This window comes from Acanthaster planci, linkage group LG13 (assembly GCF_054643075.1).
Source record: "Acanthaster planci isolate LZ-2023a linkage group LG13, COTS_SCS, whole genome shotgun sequence".
NCBI lineage: Eukaryota > Metazoa > Echinodermata > Asteroidea > Valvatida > Acanthasteridae > Acanthaster > Acanthaster planci.
Genome location: NC_141789.1, coordinates 11881428 through 11904283, shown reverse-complemented (window position 1 = coordinate 11904283; position 22856 = coordinate 11881428). Strand labels below are relative to the sequence as shown.

General features: G+C 41.7%; 2 protein-coding genes across 3 annotated transcripts; both read right to left on the bottom strand.

Moving 5' to 3' along the window:
• Positions 1 to 335: 335 nt before the first annotated feature.
• Positions 336 to 17763, bottom strand: LOC110983109 (uncharacterized). Its single transcript, XM_022242068.2, has 8 exons — positions 17667 to 17763; positions 14970 to 16162; positions 7917 to 8270; positions 7034 to 7165; positions 6101 to 6362; positions 4282 to 5407; positions 3465 to 3665; positions 336 to 3122 (listed from the first exon to the last, which is right to left on the bottom strand). Exons 2-8 carry the CDS (start codon positions 16141 to 16143, stop codon positions 2838 to 2840), a joined length of 3534 nt encoding a protein of 1177 aa, XP_022097760.2. The 5' UTR covers positions 16144 to 16162; positions 17667 to 17763; the 3' UTR covers positions 336 to 2837.
• An 873-nt stretch (positions 17764 to 18636) lies between these two features.
• LOC110983112 (uncharacterized) lies at positions 18637 to 22718 on the bottom strand. 2 transcript variants are annotated; one of them, XM_022242075.2, is made up of 4 exons: positions 22347 to 22718; positions 21002 to 21259; positions 19529 to 19573; positions 18637 to 19344 (listed from the first exon to the last, which is right to left on the bottom strand). In XM_022242075.2, exons 1-4 carry the CDS (start codon positions 22569 to 22571, stop codon positions 19318 to 19320), a joined length of 555 nt encoding a protein of 184 aa, XP_022097767.1. In that variant the 5' UTR covers positions 22572 to 22718; the 3' UTR covers positions 18637 to 19317. The 2 variants fall into 2 exon arrangements, with proteins under 2 accessions (XP_022097767.1, XP_022097770.1); XM_022242078.2 differs by lacking the exon at positions 22347 to 22718 and adding an exon at positions 22189 to 22335.
• Positions 22719 to 22856: the final 138 nt, after the last annotated feature.

Below are 22856 nucleotides of genomic sequence, written 5' to 3'. Positions count from 1 at the left end.
CTTGTGTCTCCAAGGAAAATGAAAAATCAGCAATCGCAATGAAAATATAGAATTATAGAATTGAAAAGACTGAACAGCCTTACGTTTGGAAGTAAACTCCTGAAATTTCAAAGAGCTTAAAAACTGACAAGACTATAGCCTTGGACTTAAGTTAAAGATTGCGGGAAAACTAAACTGCCAAGGGTGTAACACTAAAATTGTGCTTCACTGGAAATATGGAAATGAAATTTCTGGTAAATGTGGAATTTGTTGGGTAATATGGAAAAACAACAACAAATGGCGCTTAATTTTTCAGCAAGCACTATAATGTATTTAGACAAGGAGGCGAGGAAAAATATATTTCAAAGACTATAGTCTTATTGTCTTTAGTTTTAAGAGAAAACAGGAAAGCTCACATCCAAAGAAATATGGGGGAAACATATTTACAAGATGACAGTCTTGTCTGTAAAAGAGAAATGAAATACTTCAATTGCCAGAAAATAAAATATTCCAAGGACATCTGGAGAACAAAAACGTAAAAAAAAAAAATTAACAGAATTGCCAAGAAATTAAAAATTTTGATAACTCTTGAATGTTAATTTAGCATAAGAAAAAATAAAACAGCCTGAATGTTTCTCAAAAAAATAAAAGAAAGTTGTGCGGCTCATATTCAGGCCTTGCCTGGCAAAAAAATTCTGGGAAAATGCAATTGCCACAGAAATATTGAAAATTATACTTTGAAATTGCCAAAGTACATGTATACTAAAACTACAATTTAAAGCACTCTCAAAACACCTTACCCATGCATTTTTCAAAGCCCCAAGTAAACAGATATGTATCTATCTTCAAAGCTAGATTTAAATCTGTCAACGCTTGACTTTCAGCGAAGGTGCACAACATGCAGCTAGTGCACCCTTGAACCTGTCAAGAATCAGAAATATTCTGGGTCATTTTTTTCAAAAACTCTTTTCGAAGACAGTTACTGTCATGCTAACTCAATATCTGTGGTTAAACAAGTAGAAATGAGGGCACAGTTGCAGTTGCTAAAAAAAGGTCTTGAGAGTCAAATTGCAGGAAAGTTTCATAACTTGCCTTTACAATTACGTCAAGTCTCTTGCCACTGCAAAGCCAGTCTTTCTGAGTATTCTTCCATGAAATCTGTTCTTATCTGCATTTTTTTACCAAACTGAACCGACTGATTTTGCTAATATTTACCCATATGCAACAAACAAAGCTGGAATTTGTACCAAGTATCAAAACCGCTATATAATAATCTATTTATAATTACCAAATTTTCCTTGTATACAAAATGTAAACCTTCATTGCCATGATATGCATTTTGCAGTGAGATTACAACAATGGATATACAATCACAGAAATAGATGTTGCTGAAAAAGGCTACTGATGGAGAGCAATATTATTAGAACCTGTGTACGACAGAAGCACTAAACCAATTCTGTGGCCCCATGCTTGAACCTGATATGCCACACAGATATGAAACTGAGAAAAATCTAGTTAAAGTTTTTGCTTCTTGGAAATTTCTGTTTGGTCAGAATAATACCGCCCCCTATACTTCAAAAATAGGCCACCCTAGCTGTTGAGAGTTTTAGCAAATAAAGATATGATATTACTCTACACGTTCGTGCATCTAACTGTGGAGGCGTGCTTCCACAGAATTGGAAGCACACCTCCAAGATGTATTCTGGTCATGGTAATTTTTTCCCAATTTTGTTAAGCTTTGCATAAATCCAAGAGGCAACTGAATATAAAAGAGACACCTGCAAAGTGTGCACCTGAGCTAGTTCCTCACAAGTGGCAGTTGTTTACTGTAAATCAGCTGAACTAGATGTACATGAAGTCGGGAATAGAATGGTTCTGCTTCGCAGAGTGATGGCCATTATACCGGAATGTAAAGGAACGGTTTCCAGCATGGGAAAAGGTCAGGCCAAGAGCTGTACTGCATGTAAAGAGAGTTGCGACATGCATGACTCAATTGTTGGAACCAATATTGTGGATTATGCATTAGTGAAAATGCACAATTAGCTCACAATAGCTGCATGCTGTACTGCACACTAAATGAGCAGCCATTTTGGTTCCAAAGTCTGACGTTAACTTGCCACTACTCTCTCTGCAGGTCTGGGTCAGGCTAGACACCATAATTATACCCTGGGACCATAAACTAAATGTTTAGAGTAGTCTATCAACTTGTCTCTACTTAGAGCTAAGACCAAGCTCGGGAGGATTCCATGACTAGTAAAGTTAATTCTTGTATTAATTGATGGGACAAAAACTGTCGGAAATGGGCATCTAGAGCTCTGGTCAGCATGGCCTCACGTATTTCCAGTGGAAACAAGACCGAGACCTAGCTATTTGGACAACAGATTTGTATGCAATCAACATTTGCATCCGTACAAGCTTCCACTTTTTAAATCCTTCAACCCAAGTTAAGCCTGGTTTCCATATGGTTGTCACATTTGCCGACCGCACGCAAGACCAAAAAAACACAGTTGCAGAACACATGCTTTGTGACGTCATTCCACCCCCCAAAAAGTCAGCTATTTTGTTCAGAACTGGGTCCTGCATGTGTTAGGAATAAAGACAAAATTGGCAAAATGAGTGGCACTATGACCGTCATACCAGCGTGGGTGTTTGTACAGGCCTACTCTGGTGATTGAACGCAGACAGCAGAGTTGAACCAAGTTCAACTCTGCCAACTGTCGCCGTCCCTGTTTACATCAGTTGGGATAAAATATTTCCAAATGGTTGCGTATCGTCGGAAACTGCTCAGCAATGCTCTATCTGCCAAACTTTCCGTTGATATGGAAACCAGGCCTTGCTGCTCCAGTTGCGGTCTGCCATCACGTGATAACCACCCCTTTGTAAACGCACATGCCCTTGGAGGACTCCAGGAGCGAGGGCCAGATGTGCTCCTTGACCCGGGCGCTCTTCCGGTTGCAACCCTGCGCCCGCTGGTGCAGGGACGCGTCAAAGGATCGCAGCTCAAAGTCGATGACATAGGGGGCGCTCTGGATGGACAGCTGCCAGGCCAGGCTGACGCAGCTGGTCACAAACTTTGTGAGTGGGGCAGAGCTCTGCAGGAGGGGGGCATGCTCTGATGTCTCATACAGCCGCTCCAGGATGTCCTGTGTGCCATAAAAAAGATTACCAAAAATGAAGCATTTATTATTTTTTTTAGATAGAATTATGGTTTTTCTGAAAACCAAGCAAACTTCTTGTGGCAAGACATCAGGTTAGAAGCAGTACTTTTCACGGAGGTTGGCAGAATATTTGACAGTTCAAATTTCACCCCTTCTTAAAGAAAAATAACTTGGAAGTTCCAAAGGTGCTGCTATTGAATGCCAGTGAGATCTTTCAGATCAGAGGTTAAAAGTTTGAGAATTTGAATAGATAAATTCAAACTCATTCTGTGACTGTGGGCCACCCTGGTTACGGCCTCTCCTTGGAGCAGACCATAGCAGTCTCACCGTTATCATGGGATTGAGGTCGAAAGAGTCGCCCATCTTGCGCAGGTGCTCCAGCAGCTCCACCTGCGACCTGTTGTCCGGCCGGATGTCCATGGTGTAGCTGCTGACGCTCTCCTCATCGTCCGTGGTAGGGATCAGCAGCATCCGGGCCCTGGCCATGTGGAGCTCGTGGATGGTGGTCTGGGCACTCTGGAAGGCAAACTGGAAGAGGACAGAAGGTGGGGAGGGCAAAGAAAAGTCTTGGCGAGTCTGACGCACAGTTTAGTTCAAGCATTTGACCAGTCACTTGCATTCATTCTCTGGTTGCCAGAATATCCACATAGGAAACCCAGTCAGATGAAAAGAGGAGCAAGTCAACAGTGGACCTCCCATATCATTGGGCAATCCCTTCCATTAATCTTTCAGTTGTTTGTCATTAATAAAAGCAAGAAACAATATGAAGATTACTTTTTAGTGCACTTTATAGCGGCTACTGCTATTGCAGTTTTGTCTTAGTCTTATCCTTGACTAAAAGACCAAATGGTAAAGCAGTAGACGAAATCGGTCCCCCGCACAGTAAAATTAATTTGGTTTCATAAGGACTTTGATATTCATTTGACGTTTGTTTTATAATTAATATTTTTTATCAGCAATTTTTTTCTTCTACTTGACAAAACACCATGTGTCATGTTTCACTTTAAGTAGTCAGTGTTTTTAAACACCCTTTACTCGAAATGTCTTCTTTTAACACTCTTGGGGAAACTTTCCAGTGCTGGGACAGAGGGCTGTGACTGGAAAGGAATGTAAAATTCAAATGATGTTAGTTTGAAGAGCATACCACAATGACTGAGAAGAGCAAGGCATCTTTGTCCTCGGGAGGGATGGTGAGGCCTGTCCAGGCAACGGCCCGCTGCTCAGAGTACAACTTGTCGTAGTCGTATAGCAAATCGTCCATCACACCGCGGATGATATTCTTGGGCAGGTGGCGGTTGGTGTGGGTAGTCTTGCTCTTTCTCTGTTCCACTTTTTTGGAGGGACGGTTGTTGGAGCCGTCCGGTGACCTGGCCTGCTTGACCAGGCTGGCGGACTTGAGGTGGAGAACCGGGGAGGAGGTCTCGGGAATTGGGGCCAGGTGGGGCTGGTTGAACAACACGGCTGACTTAGCATTCTTGTGGGCAGTGGGTTGAGGCTCATCAATTGGGGCCGGAGATTCTGCAGGTTCCTGGTAGTCCATGGAGGATGTGGGCTCAGTTAGTGATTCCTGCTTTACAACAGGCTCTCGTGGCTCATTATCAGGCTGCAATGTTCCGGCAGAAGGTGCAGGTGATTGTTCATCATCAGAGGAAGACCCTACCTGAATTGTCTCATTCTGTGATGGCTTGACTGTTTCTAGATCTCCACGTCCTTCCTCCTGTTTATCAGAAGAGACTTGCTCTTGTGGTGCGGCTAAACTTGGCACATCAGGCTTCTCATCAAGATTAGCAAGGCGTTTGACTTGAGGTGGGGACTTGGAGGGTTCCTGCTGAGAAGCCTGTACCTGTCGCTCAAAGGACGCCTTCCGCTGCTTGACAATAGACTCAGGCAGCTCCTCTGGTGGTTGGTGGTGAATTTTGGAGAAAGACTGACTCAGACGCTCAGCTTGCTCTCGCAGGACAGCCTTCTGCTGCTCAACAAAGGAGGCCGTCTTTCTTGACTGGGGTGGCGACCGGTTTGGCTGATCTGTTGACAGGACATACACTTGCTCTGAAGGTGAATCGGGAGATTCAGCTGATGCAACCGGGTCTGGAGTTGCAAACTGCTCTGGGACAGGAATCGCTTCGGACAAGACCGGGGAGACCCCATCTGAGACACTACTACCAGCACCGGAAGACACAATGAATCCCTCCACTGGATTTGCCACTAATGCCAGCTCAGCTGCTACTCTTGGCCCATTTTCAACAGAATCGGGTGAAAGCAGGAAAACTCTGCCGAAATGACAAAAACACATGCTTTACATTATGAGGCAGAAAAATCAAATGTCATTGAAAAGATACTGCTAGTCTCTACTTCACTGATATCACAGCAGACTGCTCCGGGCACTGCAAATATGTGCATCTGCCCGGATGCACTTCTCTACACACATTTCTTAAACTTGCAAACATGCTCGCTTCGCAAGCACCACTCCGTGGCTGCTGGCACAGAGCTGCTTCTGAAGGACCGGTGCACAAGCACAGTGACAAAGACAGGGCCTCGGCCACCATAGGGTGACATTTGAGTCTCACTATCAACTCAGTGACCAGAGTTTGGCTTTGCCTGATACCATACTTCCCTCTTCTGAAGGAAACAGCATTTTAGTCACGATTCCTGGACGTCAGAAACTGAACTACATGCACCGACCCAAAAAATGAAAATGCACCTCACGTTGTTCTAAACCAAGCCATCACAAACTTCCTACAAGCCCATCGCAAGTCCATCATGAGCCATCCAGTCCCAAAAGTCACAAGGAATTCAAATGGACAGTGACAAAAGCGTTCCTTTGTCACTGTCTACCCTAATACTCAGTGACTGGTCCTATGAAAAGACTTGTAACCAGACTTGTGAGAGGACTTATAATGGCCTCAGCTGAAACGCTGGCCACTCGCTCTACCTCACCCTGAAAAATTACTCAACCGACTCACTCATCATTGGCTGACTCACTCCGCCCCTCCTTCATCTTCTCCATCTCCATAGTGACCAGGCGCAGCAGGTCCTTGAGCCGATCGTTCTCCTTTGCCAGCTTCTTCTCTCGCTCGGCCAGGCGATCTCGCTCCTTCAGCGCATCTTCCAGTCTCTGGGACAGGTCCTTGTCATCTTTCGAGGCCTCCTTGTCGGAGCTCTTGGTCCTCTGACTTTTTGGCTTGATGGTGGCGTATAGAGGATCAAGATCGTCTTTCAAATCAGCTTGAGTGGAAAAGCACAACACATTAAAGAGAACCTCACAGCAATTGCCATAAAACAAGATCAAAACCTTTTTGGCAAGCTCAGCAATTCAGGTTTTCATTGGGACACATTCCTTAAATATCTCTAAACCTGAGACAATTCAAGTGTGGGTCTTTTGGCACACTTCCAATTTTTCGTCTGAATGTGCATAAAGTCAGAGCTTCTTCACATAGGCATGCACCTGGGTATGGATGAACCATGAAAACAGGATGTACTTGTGCAAAAGAATCCATACAGTGTATTTCCCTAGGCAAGACTAAGGTGAAATGGAAGCCACTAGCCGAGTGCACAAAGAAATATTGAGTCAACGAAGCACAAAATGGCTCACATTGACTGCCAACAGATCATCAATCATCCTGTATAAAGACAGACCAATCCATTAGGCCCCGCTCCATTGTCTTCTGACCAATCGTGGCCAGGCGTGATTTGTGTCCGACATGCGTGCATAAAAGCCCAACATGCATGCACGCGCAGAACATGTAGTGTGCCATTGAGAAGAACACATTCTAAGTGCTCACGTATGCAGTGGGCGGGGCTTACTGAATCAGACTATTAGGTTAATTTCTACTTTCTGTGGTACATTATCAACATAGACATGTAAATTCCAGGTCAAAGGCATTCAGATGTCTTACTCTGAGAACTCATGGAAGGGCTTTGCGATCCACCCCCAAAGAAATGTTTTCGGAGAGCAGCCGGCGAGATGGAGGAATCTCTACTCCGTGGTTGGCTGATACCACGGCGTTCCAACTGACGACGGCCGATTGCTAAAAAAAAGGAACCAATGCGTCACACCTCCATGCATGCTCCTACTCAAAAAGCACCACCTAAGAGACCTTGTTAGTTTTATCATTTCATAAATTTAAGTCATTTTGAAATTAACAAAATAAAGACCCGATCTGGCACAAACGTTTCTGAAGACAGCACATTGTCCTTACGCACAGAATGACACTACTGAGCTAATGAATGCATTCATCACTGCCGGTCAGGAAGCTTTGTCTGCTGCTTATGGTAAAGTAAAAACACGCCTCTTTTTGCCAGGACTATATTTTGGAGATTACCCCAACATCATCATAATTGGGCCCTTTTTCCTGTTCCCACAATAATTTGGGTCCACATAGTAAGTATTATTCATCAAGTACACTGTACGTGGTATCCTCAACTATGGAACACTGATGACAGAAAGATTTTGTAAGCGGCGGGAGTTGTGGGACCATCAGACATCTGCCATTAATACGCCAGCCTATTAGGTCCCACTCTATTATAGGACGTACAAAATGTGGGGAGAACCATGCTTTCCCAGTCAAAAAAGTGGGCGGGGGGGAGCCACTGTCCCCCCCCCCCCAATTTCCACCACCAGTGCTATGGAACAAGCACAAGTGAACTTGCCACCAATTTGACAAGACTTGTGGCTCTAAATTGCAAGCAGGCAAAGAGTTTATACATGAAATCAATTCCACGCATTTGACGTTAGCAAATGGTTTACTTTACATGTCCTGTTCCTCATTCCCACTGTACCTGGCGATGAGGCAGACATGTCCCGGATCCTGGTCATCATCGTCTGGAACTCCTGGCTCTCTTCCACACTCTCCCGGCGCGGCTTGGAGATGGCAATGCGGTCCGCGGACCTGCTGCGTGAACGCAGCACCCCAGACTCACTGCCAGCTGACAGCCTGCGGCGCTGGCCCCCGCGGTTGCCACCGACGTCCACAGAGCGACTGCGCTTGTGATGATTCCACCAGCGCGAGCGCTTCTCTGGAGCCTCCTCCCCCGGAAGGCTGAGCTTGTCCAGGCTAGTCTGCTCGCCCAGCAGTGGATTCAGGATCTGCTCGATCGGATCGGCCGGGGGCGTTTCCTTGGGGGTATTTTCTTCTGCAAAGAAATACAAAGCACATTGAGAAATACTGAACAGAGTACAAACAAAGAGGATCAGGAACTTGATATTAAGGCTGTCTGTGAACTGAAGTTGGTATTGAATAGTTTGAAATGTGAGGTTTTTTTTTCAGCCATATAGTGATCTAGTACATGTGTGATCAAGCAACTGTGGAATTTAACGGTAATTGAGCATAAGTTGAGCTTGAGCTCTCAGTCTCATCAATCAAAACTGATGTACATTGTAAGATCAGGTGAACATCTTTTGCTAGGCCTGTACCCTGATGCTCAATACATAATCCAAGAGTGGCAGGTCCCCCAATCAACTTGTTTATTGGAAGGATTTTACAAGAAACGTTTTCGAAACCTTGCTGAAAGGAAAGTGACTTTTCAAACAACCATAGATTAAACATCACCCTCATCCAAAAATTGTTATGTTGAGGTTTTCCCCAGCCAGACCTAACTGATACTGCAGCTTTGAAAGTCAGTCAGCATGTACGTACCAAAATGCTTCAGAAGGACAAAACTTTTCAAACAATTCCTGCATGCACGAAACATATATGTGAAATAATTGTTACAAGCAGACTTCCGCCAGTTTCTAGCAAACCACCTGTGGTAGGCCCCTAACTTTTTTGTAGGCCCCTGAACTTTTCATAAGCTCTGGGCCTGGCCTGTTCAATAATCTGGGACTGGGTGTATTTTATTATTAGAAGTGACAGAAAGCTTACCCCATTATTGTTCTGATTTGAAATGACACAACACAACGTCAGACATTTGGACGCTTACACACTAAGCCAACAGTGCTCCAAAGTACATGTAATTGTGTGCACTACCTTGCTGTGCAATTGTAACATTTATAGCCCGATCTTTGGCTGTTTTTTAAACATATAACAACTAGACAAACACTTGCAGTGAAAGCCCACTTTCCAACTGGTAATTTCAAAAGGGTCAAGTTTAAAAACGAAAAGAAGGGGGACTGCCTTCAACAGAAAATGCCAGAGAAGAGTTCAATTACAACCCTGGTATATGATGTTTCGTGCTTATTGGAGTTGTATCTTACTAATACAGAAAACCACTAAAAACATACAGCAAGATTATGCTCCTTTTTTAACCGACAGCGCTTGATATAAATGTAAGGGTACAAGTACAAAATGTATGTACAAAATACCCGGTCAGCTTACATGTGGTTGTCAACTTGAATTGCAGAACTTGGAATTGAGTAAGACTCAAAATGCAATGTTGTTTTCTGATTTGAGACTTGACCTGACTGGGCACAAAGAGGTCTCTTTATCGGATTTGACTTGGGACATTAGCCTTGACTTGTTGACATTGCTATTTTTTGTTGATATAAATGCAAGAATGTCTGCGATTTTGATATGTGCAAAGAAAAACTTGTCCATTTCTATTACCTTGACGATTTTTCATTACACGAAACATCAGATCATGACAGAAACATGAGGCACATGCTATACCAGTTCTGCAAAATATCTGTTGTGACACGGGCAATAACATTCATGTATTTTGGCAAAAGTGTACAAATACAGAGTCAATTATGGAGCCACGTATCCTGAAAAATTGACTTGTGACTTGACTAGGGAAACAATTGATTTGTGACTTGATTTGACTTGTGGAAAAGTAACTTGTGACTTGATGTAAAAAAATGACTAGGTAACAACACTAGTATTTGATTATCATTTTCACTTCAGAAGTTTAAGGAATGACTTGAATAAACCTGCGGACACTTTCAGTTTGTACCACTTCAATTCCTGAGTATGCCTCAGTTCCATTCTGTTTGTTTGTAACACTTTATTTTTCCAAATACATGAATCACATTTCCTGGATTTATTTCAATCCTACATGTTTATGGTAGAAAATGCCAGCACATGTATTAACCAAAAACCCCTCTTTCATGGGTATTTGAAGGTTAGATATTTCCCACGTTCATTGAACACAATCAAAGTGATTGGCAAGCCTGGATAATAGCAAGCAGGCAGGTTAACCACTGCGCTTGACTTCGAGATTCAGCCCAAACAGCTTTCAAATTCAGCATTTATTTCAGAGGGCAACAATCGAGGACGTGTCCTAAAAGTGGGCGACGTTGGAAGGGAAAAATGGGTGAAGAATAGAACCCGTCCAACTGTGAAGGAGGGACACAATGACATCTCTGTTCGTGAATGGTTCATTCCCTGTGAGAAAAATTTCTGCCATGGGTGACATTGAGCATGCTTGAGTTGGCATGGGAGTCACAGTCTAGCAAAACAAAGACATGCATTACTGTGATCCACACACTGGGCAGATACGACAGACTTATTATATTTGCCCCTGGAATAGTAACAGTTTGGTAATGATAGGAGAGCAAACTATACAAAATGATATGCAGAATTATTGACACTGCCAAAAATACTGCAAAATGAAGTCTGTATCTGATCAAATGACAACTCTGACCTGGGTCTCTCCCCATTAAACAAATGTACTATTTCAATTAAGGAAAAGTAAAGCTTCCTGTCATTTATTTGCATGTACGATCTGCAGGGTGTTTACATTTCAAAGAATTTTCCCAAAATTCAAAAATATAAAAGTATGAGCTAAGCATAAGGGGAAGTGGAGGATCATAAGTAAAAGAAAACTGTTCACGGTGACTTCATTCTTTAAGTTTTTGAATATGGTAGGGAAAAGTGAAAAACTTGTATCTAAAATACAAAGAGTGTGCTTCCAAAAATGTGTGTGCCGCATATTTGGAATTTTGGATTTTGGAAAAAGTGAAAAAATTAACACACACATATTACAAAAAGTTCCAGAATAACAACAGTATATCAAGGGTCCCTATTAACTTACTTTTTCAGTGTATTATCAATAGTTTATTCTGCTGTGCTTAACTGAAAGAAACCAGTAAAACCTGGCTGAAGACAAATAAGGAGCAGTTATGGGTGCTAATGGGTACCAGAATGGCACATTTTGGAGATTTTGCAAATCAAAGGTGAAGCCAAAAGGGTAGACATTGACAAAGTGAGTGTTTTCAGGTTAAATCCACTGTGAAAATAATGTTGTTAAATGGTGCTCCAAAACATTGTAAAAACAGATTAATTCAAAGGCTCAGGGTAAAGACTGTTTTGCCCTCCCCACGAAAAAAGAAAGAAAGAAATTTCTACAGTGATGGTCCTCTTTTAAAGCCATCTCCATATATGATTTGGCCACTACCTACACATGCAGCTATCAACGTTTAGAGCCAGTAAAAGCTTTCATGAGACAACTACAGTTATATGACCACCCAATGATGACAGGTCATTCATGAATTGTGTGCGGCCTACAGGGTCCAACTCTCCTTTAAGGAAAATAGTCTCCGCATCATTTGTTACGATTATTGCGAGTGATGATGGCGAGTAAACTGCCTGTTATTACTCAAAGAAATGCAATAAATGTACATTTATCTCATTTCATAGTTAGCTAAGAGAAGGGTACTGTGCATTCCAGAGGACATTATGCCAGACTTCATTCTCCTTTGAGCACACTTATTATACACCACATGCAATAAAGGTGAGTGGTTAAAAACTGTGCAGGTTTTTTTTATGGACCATTAAATTGTGCATTGGGGGACATCAGTAGTATTACATCTAAGTGAAAAACTTCAACATCAAAGCAGCCTGGTACTGTAGACTAACATTAGCCAGAGGAATGTGCCATAAAATCTTCACAGTTGGAGTTTGTGTCTTCACTGGACATTTTATTGCTCATCGGGTGGAACTACCTTCACAAAGTATTGGAGGTCGGCCGGGTATGAACACAAAGTGTACAAGTATTTGCATTCATTTTATCTAGCCAGATAATAAAAGAAAATACTTCCATACCAAAGACCTTGGAGGTCGTCGCTGCATTGTTCAGTCACTTTTATAGATTTCTATTTCTCCCTTTACAGCAAAGGCCAACAATCAGTTTGGTCTCAGCAGGGGCGAGGCAAAGAATAGACACAAGGACGGGGAGAATTGTGTGGTGTGCTTTTGATCAGCTGGTCTTTGCAAAATTATAAAGAAAACAGATTGGGATAAAGACGTACATGTGTACGTTCATGTACACAGTAACCTAATCCCCAAATAATAGGCTTCAGTTGGTATTGGCAAGGGTAAAAATGTGAGCTGGATGTTTTTGTGACAACTAACCATCCACTGGTTTTTAAAGTATAACTTTGGAAGCTCTGATCTAACTCATCTACTGCAGAGTTTCATTTCCTTTGTCTCGAATACTCCTTTTTTTTAAAGAAACAATATAGATGTGAAGGTATAGGCCTAGATGTGTGGTATCTGTCTGCTTGTGATCTTCCACATCCTTTTGCAGCATTCAAGTATTTTTTACTGATTGTGTTTAAGTTAAATCGCGAGCAAGTTATGACCGAAGCTTCCTAAATGCTGACAGCACTGTACAAATAACGAAGTTCATGTACATAGCAGGCCTACCTTATCATTGTCCATAAGTTACCAAATGAAAGCCAACAAAATCCCTCATTAAAACACATTCTAATGGTTGCTATATACAAGCTAATTAACTGGTTTTAAGTTCTAGGACTACGGCTGCATTTCAAGACTGTTTTCCCCCAGGCTACCCTTTTGTGGATGAAATCTGCAACAAAATTGAGCTTTGGCTCACCCTGCGCAGCAAATTTTAAACCTCAAAGCATTCATAATGCAAACATGAACAGAGGATGAGGAAATAAAGTTACAAGTACGGAAAGCAGCACTGATCCATTTAATCTAACCCCAATTTATCTTTCCTGTCCAAGTCCCTGGGGTCAACGTATGCATTAGTACACATGCATGGAGTTGGTATGACTACCACTGTCATTAAAATGGTAAGTTAGAATTAAGCTCCCAAAAGAAGCAGATTAAGGAGAAAGCAGATTTCCACTGAGAATTGAGAACCTATCACATGTTGATACCAGCTTAGCTCAAAGGCTCTTTGCCCAGTAATAATGTCTCAGTCTTGAAATCTAGCTTTTCAAATTTCAACAGCTAAAAAGTATTAAACTTTCAGCTCTCAGCTACACGTACAAACACACACAATACATCAACATACACATTCTCCAGTGTTCAAAGTAAAAAATTTACGCTTACTTAATCTTTTTTTTAATGAGATGTGAACTGTGAAAGCTTTCCATTGATTGCAGCTGCATCACATTCTACATGTACTTTCAGGAGGAGTGTTACTGATAGATGAGAGCGTGCAGTAAACATCAGTCGGACTTTGTGATTTACAGGTGTCCTTGTGCACTGTATTTTTCTTTGCCTTGGTAAATGTTTGTGGTAATTGTGCTCCGCTCTTGTGCTTCTGTGTAAACTTAATTTGATCACATCCCATTTATTTTTTAATTGTATAGCACTTCAAAATATTTTGTACAATATCAGTGCTACAGAAAATACATGCATGTAAAATGTCTCCCAAAACTGCATCATTTTAAGTTAAGAATCTGATTTATGGAAAAAAATCAGAAATATTTTGAAATATTTTAGACAGGATTAAATTGCTCTAATGAGGCCCCAGGCCGGGAGCCTGGGATGAAACTTTTTTTCAAATATTTTTGTGTGTTTCTCTTAAGAAATTGATACAAATTGACACAAAAATCCTTGAACGTGTACAATTTACACTAGAAAGGAGTTTCTCTCTGTGGGGGAACAGTTCTCCAAAAGTCAAAACTCGCATTCAGCCCTTCCACAAAACACACATCCCAGCTACCATCCACATTCTGTGCAGGATGGAAAATCACTGTTTTCTTTATGGCTAAAATGTGTAAACCAAAGATCTAATCATGTAACTGTCACAGTGGCTTGGAGCTTTTGATGTGTTACATGAACACTTGTTTGCACATGGCATTTACAGGAGCAATCCAATAACAATGTTAGTCTTTTAAACTGTTTGTGAGCTCTGATTGAAAGGAGGTGATAAAAAGACCCCCTTTCATGGTTGACCCATTTATATACATTTACTCTACACATGTACATTCAACTTACACTGAATGTTCTACCTGTACCTAAAGAAAACTGCATCAATACTATGCATTCTATGAGGCCTTTAAAATTAACTTCATCTTTTTCTCAAAAATATCCACACTGTACGGTATTTTGATTGGGGATTGTATACTTGGGGACCCCCCATTTTTTTTGTCATTTTAATTTTGTAAAACTAGTCAGTCCCACCAAAAAACAAAGGCAAAGCTCTTTTTATTGTGCTGACCCTATTCCAAGTTTTAAATTATGAGCAAACTTGACTTTCTTACTGATAAACTGGCCATGCAAATTTGAATCCACCATGTGTCGTGTGTTCATTCACAGTTTTCCTTTATTTCCCTCAAAACTCAAAACCCTGCCCCTTTTTTGACATCATCAACCCTAACAGTTCTTGAGCATATGATGTCGAAAGTTTGAATGTAGCTCTTCCTTGTATTAAAGGAACAGGGTTACCAAATTTACAATCTCCCTTTGATTGTCCAACCAAATACTAAATATTAAACAAAGCTTAATTAATTAGCTCTAATTAATTATTTTATAATTGGTGGTACTTACCTCCTTTTTATTACTTAAAATAGCCTGGTACTTTATTTTATATTTTTCCACTTTGTATTGTTTGATCGGAGAATTCAAAACAAATATCTATTCAATTGAATATTCAGTTGGATGCCTGTTAAATGCTATAATATGAGTGCATCTAATTTACCTGTTTCTGGTTGTTCAACTGGCTTTGGGCTCACATTATCATCAGCCGCTTCCTGTACACTGAGCATGTCTTCCTCATCGCTATGGTAACCCAGGGTAGAATAGGAGCTTTTGTCTGACACGCAGTGCTCGTCCAGTAGCTCTTTGAACATGTTAAGCACCGAATGCAGGCTGCTGGAGTATTGCGCGAGGAGGGGGACCACTTTGGTGTGGGAGGAGAACGTCTTGATTTCCGACTTCAGTTTCCCAAAGGCCAGCAGGGCACTCTTGTCATACTCGATGCGGTTTTTGAGGGTGGCCACCAGGGCCGGCAGCTGGCTGTTGATGCTGGATTCGATGGCGTTCAGTAGGGCCTTGTTCTTGAATAGGCGGCTCTTGACTTGGCTCTCATTCAGCTTTGTCAGGGCCTGGTGGTTGTGACCGTGGCTCGATTTCTTGTCGCCGTTGAGGGCGAGCGAGATGGGCTTGGTGCGGGAGAAGCTCAAGTGCTCCAGGGTGTTGACGGCACCCCGGTAGGCTGTTATGTTCCTCCCAATCTCCCGCTTCAAGGCATCGTGGAGGCTGACGAGTGACCCGTTCATTTCAATCAGGCCATGTTCCCCTATGCCCTGGAGCGCCGTGTCCATAAGCTTCTTCCGCTTGTAGAGAGTCCGCACCAGGTCAGGGTTCACGTGCAGGACAATCCTCAAAATGTTCATGATGGACTTCTTGGCATCCTCCGGCTTTGGATACTTATACTCCATGGAGCTCTGCAGCATAGACAAGTAACGCACAATGTGGAACACCATAACCTCTACTTGGAACTGCTCGACGGGGAAGTTGTCGGCATCGCTGATAAAGAGCCGTGAGTACAGACTCTCTAACAGGATGAGCGACTGTGGAATGCACTCAATGGTCGACTCAATGGGAATGTCCTTCACGACGTCCTTCAGGGCATCCATGGTGATCTTGTTGACCAGCTGCGAGGCGTCGATGAACTTGCCCTTCTCAATCAAGACCAGGAGCTGTCTCAGGACGAAGCCAGGGCTGACCTCCTGGTATTTCAGAGGGCTAGCCCCCTTCCCTCCGAAGCTGTTGACCCAGGAGGAGTTGCGCCAGGGACCAGGCAGGGCAACCTGGGAGCGAAGTTTCTTGGGGCGCCCCTTCTTCTTGATGTCATGCTTTCCAGAACTCATGATGGCGGTTTCAACTTGCCTGAAAGTTGACAATGAACAGAAATATATGTAAACGAGATGTGTTTGTGGACAAACACAGAGCTGTTTTGGAGTTTTTAATTTTTCAGGCTTATCATTTTTGTAAGGTAAAGTTTCCTCTGATTTGTCTGAAATTCTCACAGTAATCCCCAGGTGAACCACCGATAAGATCGATAAAAGGGCGAAGTGAAAAAAGTATACAAAACTTATTGAGAAGACTTCAACTTTAATCTCATGTCACGTGACCCCTGATGACGTCACTGTGACGAATTTACTTTGACAGCCCCAGGGATTGATGACTACATATGCTCCCAATACAAAGTCAGTCAGATGTATGAGTGCACCAGTCTTTGACTTTAGAAAAACGTACACAAAACCTATGGAAAAAAACTGCAGCTTTAAAGTCATGTACATGTACATGTAACATGATTTGCATTTATACTGAAAAAAAAATTAGGAAATATCATTTGAAAGTTGGACTCTTGGGTATATTTGTAATCAAACGGAGAAGAAGAAAAAAATGATTTCTGTTTTGTTTTCATAGTAATCCTCAGCCAAAGTTCAGGACTACTCTCATTAAGATTGATAACATCGCGTAGAAGAAAAACCTGTACAAAACCTATAAAGAAAAATGAAATATTCAAAATTTAAAAATAAATCATGTGATGACATCATCATGCCGTTATTACTTCAGTATTGTCTTAGTCTTAAGGTAGTTGCTCAGTTTAACTTTGATGACGATCTGAGATTGCTAAGTGACGAAAATGATGCCTCCAATCTATGCACAAAGTCTATGGGAAAAAATTAAATATTCAAAAATCAATAATAAATAAATTGAAGAGGTCATCATGCCAAATTTCTTCTAGGACTGTCCTTGAATGATGTTTTAACATTGTGCCAAGTTTGAAGTCGATCGGATTATTATGGTGCAAAAGTCGACTGGCTGAAGAAATAGTCTGAAAAAGGAAAAAAAAACTTTAACAAAAACAATAGCTGTTTCGGCATTCTTGCCGAAACAGCCAATGAAGCAGAATCAATTTTTGACAAGCTGTATTTGAAATACTAGGTCAGTGGTTTTATGTTTGTTTCAAAACCACTGTCTGTGAATTGTTCCGGGCTCGGCTAAGAGACAGGCATTCAACACTCACACTGACGAATATGCCAAACTCTTTTCCAAATATTTTAGACTACCAATTTACTAAAAAAAAAATCATGGGGGGCTACACGTTAATGTAAAATTTTCAACTGTCTCCTTTCCTTTAGCCGTGGGACACGATGTTCCTAATTTATCAAGTGACCGCATATAGTCCGAGTATTAACGTGGACTACTAAACATTTTAACATGTATGGGCGACCGATACTACCGGTAGATCGCCTGACCATGTCAAAATGTTTTGGGCGATTCGTAGAGTAAGCGTCAGACTCAGAGTTTACTCAGGTTAGTCACCGCACACCACCTTTCAGACAGCTGGAACATGCGACGACAAAGTTAAGCCTACGCCTACCTTGTGTTTAAGACTTCAGTTCTGATGTTCTAACTTGGTTGCGTCCAACTTGTTTTTGTTTGCCACTGCATGCTCCATTCTGACAAACATGCCACATTAATGAGCTGTCCCGGCGGTACGTACGACAACTTGGGCGACGGTCCACAACTTGCTCATCATGTCCGCCTGTTCATTCATCGCTCAACACGCGCAACTTGCCCATAAGTGTTCCACCCGAGTATCAACTTCGTCACAAGCTGACAGCACAGTTGACCAATCACAAAACGCCTTGAGTTCCCACCAGCAGCCTTGATATGATGAACACACGGTGCAGAGCACGTGGCGGCGCCGTACACACAGAGTGGCACGTCTCTGATCTGACCCAGACGGGGTCCGGAACGGGTGACATTACATATGTACAGGTATATGCAGTGGAATACATACACATGAAACAAAATCCGTTCATAACTTGTAATTGCTTTTGCTGTGGGATCCAGAAGAGTCTGTGTTTGAAAAAGAGAGAGACTGTTGCAGAGAATTTGAAAGGACCGCCCTTGGCCTAATTACCTTGGGCAATTTCATTTATTTCCAGGTTGCAGTCCCACACTGTCTCGTTAGGCCTTCCCGTTATGTGTACTTATCTCAGGTTACCGCTAAATTCAATCCGAAATTTTTCCTCTTTTATGGACAGGCACTGAAAGAAAACAGTTGCCACTAGTGTAAAAAGCAACCGAAAGGATAACAGTACGGTGTAATAATGACCACAGAGTCAATTTATCAGACCTTATAAGGAAACTGATTAGGCCGTGCTTGTACATATGTATTAATTTAAACCATGAATAAAGAAACCGAGTGGGATTTGAACCTGCGACCTCCGTGCGTCATAATTTGCAAGAACTCTCAGGCTGGTTTACATAACGTACAATCCCATGCAAGAATCCTTCGGTATTAAAATATATGGGACTTCAGAGGGACAGAAGGAAGACACATATTTTTGTTCACTGAATATTTTAATACTTTTTACTTTCCTTTTCCGAGTTTTACGATGCAGTTGAATTTATCTGTTTGTGATTATCTACATGTAAGGTTTGAAACATGTTGCAGATATGTTGTGCGTGTAAAATATGACTAAAACACTTTCAAGCACTGTTTTTTGTGTAAATTAAAGACCTCTGAGTTTGCTGCTCGTAGAAGAATAAAACCATTAAATGAAGTTCATCTTATCACATCACACTCGCTATGTAACTGCATTCATATACAGTAAACACGTACATGCACTTGGATAATCCACACACATCTCTTTTCTACAAGCTTTCCCACCTTTAAAATCAAAGCATGACCTGAGTAAATAGTGGTCTTCCATTACCACAAAATTGTTTACACTCTCTTCACTTAATCCAGTTCTACGTTAATCAAGAGTGGACTGGTTTCAATGCAACTTGCAAAATAAACTTTAGAATTTCAACACACTATGCTTGACGTACGACGCAACTACAGCGTACACGGAATCTATTTCCACACACATAAAGAAACAAACCCTACCAATAAATACACACACATGAAAGAAATCTGTACAATTAAAAATGCCGAAGAGGCTTCGCATGTCGATAACTGCTCAGACAGCCTGCTGTCTCCTTGGTGTCACAGAAGCACGGAGGGTCATTGGTTGCAATTAACTCAGAATGTGCGTGATGTGGCCCTGAGAAAAGAAGGGAAAAACAGAAGTTGATGTAACAAAACAGGTACCTGTATTGTGAAGACTGTAAGCAGGTGCCTGTATTCCACGGGCACACTTTAAGTCAAATGAAAAAAAAAAATTAGAAGTGTTGAAATAGGCCGAAGATTTTTGTGGAAAGAAAAGGCGGCAGTGATAAGTTACTCACGGGCTCCCCCGACAGACACCTCTGACACACTCCCCTCACTTGATTCTGTAAAACAAAATGGATTAAAGCACAACTTGAATCACCTAACGGTCACAGTACCTTCTTCATTCTTAAGCAATAAACATAGTCAAGTACATGGGCACACACTTCCACTTGTATTCAGGCGGAGTACTTTCCCTTGTCTCACTCCTAGCTGTATCAGAATCACTTTCTTGGGTTGAAATTTCAACCAAATGTCTCTTAAAGTAAACAGGTAACTACACCCTGAAAATTCCTACTTTTTGAATTCCAAACATCAGTATCCCTCAGGGGCATTGAGTCAGTGTGCCACTGTGGGGTTCGTTCCACTGTTATGGTGCCCTTTCTTTAACCTCTCTTTCAGATACACAAGAAATCATTTCACGGATTTAAAATAGCACTAAAAAAATCAGAGCTCAAGACAAGTTTGGAAGCCATTCCCAAAAAAACAGTTTACTTGCATTAAAGTACTGATTCCTAACATGAAGTGTCAGAAACTTCTTGTCAGCAAACAAAAAAAATAAAGCAAACAAATAGTTCTGCTTCCCTTTACTTGACATCTTAAAAAAGGTAGGTAGGTAGGTAAGAATTGCTATTTCTTTTGCTTCACTTTTTTAAACTAGGGAATATCTGGATCAAAATAGCAACCGCAAGAAAGGTCAGTTGGCAAATTGTTTCAAATAAATTAAACACTTTAAAGGGTACAAGTTGCATGCATATTTTAAATTCGTTAAATCTTTTTCACTGCATTCACTCTCATATACCAATAGACACCTTTTCTCCTTTTTTTCCGATTTTACATTTTCTCAAACTTTTCTCCCCAAAGAACATTAGGGTTACATTTTTGACCATATCCTGCCGGGGAGCCCGTTTTGGGTACCTTGGGTTTGCACGCATAGCCGGGGTGTAACAAAAGACCGTGCTCGGAACAAAAGACAGAGCTGCTGCGAATTGCCAACATTTTTTCATTTGTCAATAGCAGAGGTAATCTGTCATTGTCTTGAAAGATTATACCTCTGTTTGTGGCATTCAGCGTGAGCGGATTACCACCAAGGACAAAAGCGCACCAGCATGAGATGAGATGAGCGATACAATACCACTGCACGACAATCTGGCCCGTATTGAAAAGACGCCAGCAGCGCACTGTGCCAGTTTCAGGAACAAGAGAAACTTATGTAACACCACACAATCTGGGCTCTTTTTACAAGGGCATCAATAGATGTTGTCTGTCCAATTATAGGAGCCACTCACACAAACACTCCGAGGGGTTCAGGCGTTCAGGAAAAAAAGACAACAATTTTTGAAGATTTTTGAAAACTGAAGATATTAAAAAATCGCCCGTATGTAGGCACTGCATTTTTAAAAGCACCCGGCAGGAAATGGTTAAAATAGGGTAGGTGGGGAAATGGAAAGCCAAATTTTTTTTTTTTTTCCCCAACAAAAAGACATGCATACCTGAGGACGCCGTGATATTGAAGTGTTTGTGGCATCTCCGCCACAGTCCATCGGTGTGTGACAAGAACTGTGTATAGAATTTCCTGGAATGTGTGGACGGTAAGATACAGCAACAGTGTCAGTTGCCATGGCAACAGTTTCATTCCCCATGGATGCTACCAAAGGAGGCGAACGTTTGTCAGGCAGAGCTCCATGATCTTTTGCATGGTCCGCTTGTGATGAGTAAGTAGACACTCCGTTGCACTTGCGCTTTTGTTGCTAGAAAAAGAGGAATGCGTTAAAAGAAAAAAATTAATATTAATCCACGTCAGTGGAATTAAGACACCTGGGACACCAACAGAAGCACCACATTTCAAGGCCATGATGTTCAGAACAATACATGAACATGTGTACTGCAAACATACAGACATATTAAGAAATCACACAGCTGATTCCCAAGTACTTTAAACTATAGTTCCTGAGCTCCACAAGATAGCAATATCAAAATCTTTTTCGCGAACTCTGGGCTCTGAAAAAACACCTTGGGCATGCCATAATTTACTTACATGTAATTGTTTTCATTCACAATGCATGTTATAAAATCATTCTCCAAATGTAGCCTGGCGTTTTAAAAGGTAACAAGCTGCAAAGGTAGAAACCTGTATTATTTTTACATTAAATTGTATTTTTTTTTTAATTTAAAGGGAGCATGTAACTTGCAAGGTCCAACATAATCCATTTGATGGACAAATATCAGCTTGAATGGGACCAGTCACCTTCGTTCAACTGATGTCATCAATGAAACTTAAATTGGACAGGAATTTTAAGCTGGGCTTAAATTTCAAATGCATTCTCTAGACCTACTAAAAATGGCCTAGGGGCCTACTCCTATTTCTGTCTTACGATTTACATGTACGTTGGTCAGTTGCACTAAATTGTACTCAACATGGTGGGCGGTGGAAGTACACAACACCCTGGTACATGTGCCTCCATGTTCTACTGGAGGTGCCTTCTGGTTTCCCACACATTGGGTGCGATCAGCCCATCTGCACTCTAGGCCCCATCACCCAAACTCTCTGTGCAATTCTGCATGAACTTTCCAACTTTAGGCCTACTTCCCTTCGCCCCTTTCACCTTCACAATTACCATGAATCGTAAACAAAAGGCCATTGGCTGATGGCAGAATAAATGACAAGTTTTACACTGACCATGCTGACCATCAACCTACTCAATGAGGCACACTCCGTGTGCTACCCTCAGAACTGTAGTGTGGGGTCGGACATATAACCCCATAAGTTCAGGGGTAGGCTTATCTACGTGCCTCACAACATCCATATTAATATTCAAAAGCCTGAAATACACGCACAAGTCCGAAGATGTGATCGCCGGCAGCGTCGTGGTTCATCATCATGTCGACATTATTGTGGAAATCCTTGTGTTGGTGGTGTGCAATAAAGCTGTCAATACCATTACCGGGAACACTGTCGATGTTGTGGCACTCACAAAGATAATGACTTCTTTTCCTCAAAACTTCCATTGAAACAAACGTGTTTGCTACCGTGTGTTCGACACACTTTGGTTGCAAGTACATGCAGTTAACCAAAATAACTGATGCAATGGAATTTGACAAAACTCCTTCTGGAAAGTGTCAAGCTAGACTAGGGTTTCCTGCAACAAAATGCACGCGGAGCTCGTTCACGTCCGTTCACACACTGGATCCATGCGAGAAGTTATTTAAATTTTGGAGCTCGTTGAAATAATTGAATTACAACGCAGATACTCATTGGCTATTATGATATTCCAGAGGCATAGATTATTTCGCATATTTGCCTTTATGTGAGCTATAAAGTAAAAATTAATGTAACTTTTCATATAA

Coding starts and splice junctions, on each gene's coding strand:
- LOC110983112 (XM_022242075.2), bottom strand. CDS start 22,571: ATGTACTTGCAACCAAAGTGTGTCGAACACACGGTAGCAAACACGTTT. Junction 19,574..21,001: donor CAATATCACGGCGTCCTCAG/GTATGCATGTCT, acceptor TTTGTTTTACAG/AATCAAGTGAGGGGAGTGTG. Junction 19,345..19,528: donor GGTGTCTGTCGGGGGAGCCC/GTGAGTAACTTA, acceptor TTCTTTTCTCAG/GGCCACATCACGCACATTCT.
- LOC110983109 (XM_022242068.2), bottom strand. CDS start 16,143: ATGAGTTCTGGAAAGCATGACATCAAGAAGAAGGGGCGCCCCAAGAAA. Junction 6,363..7,033: donor CCCTTCCATGAGTTCTCAGA/GTAAGACATCTG, acceptor TTTCCACTCAAG/CTGATTTGAAAGACGATCTT. Junction 3,123..3,464: donor ACCTCAATCCCATGATAACG/GTGAGACTGCTA, acceptor TATGGCACACAG/GACATCCTGGAGCGGCTGTA.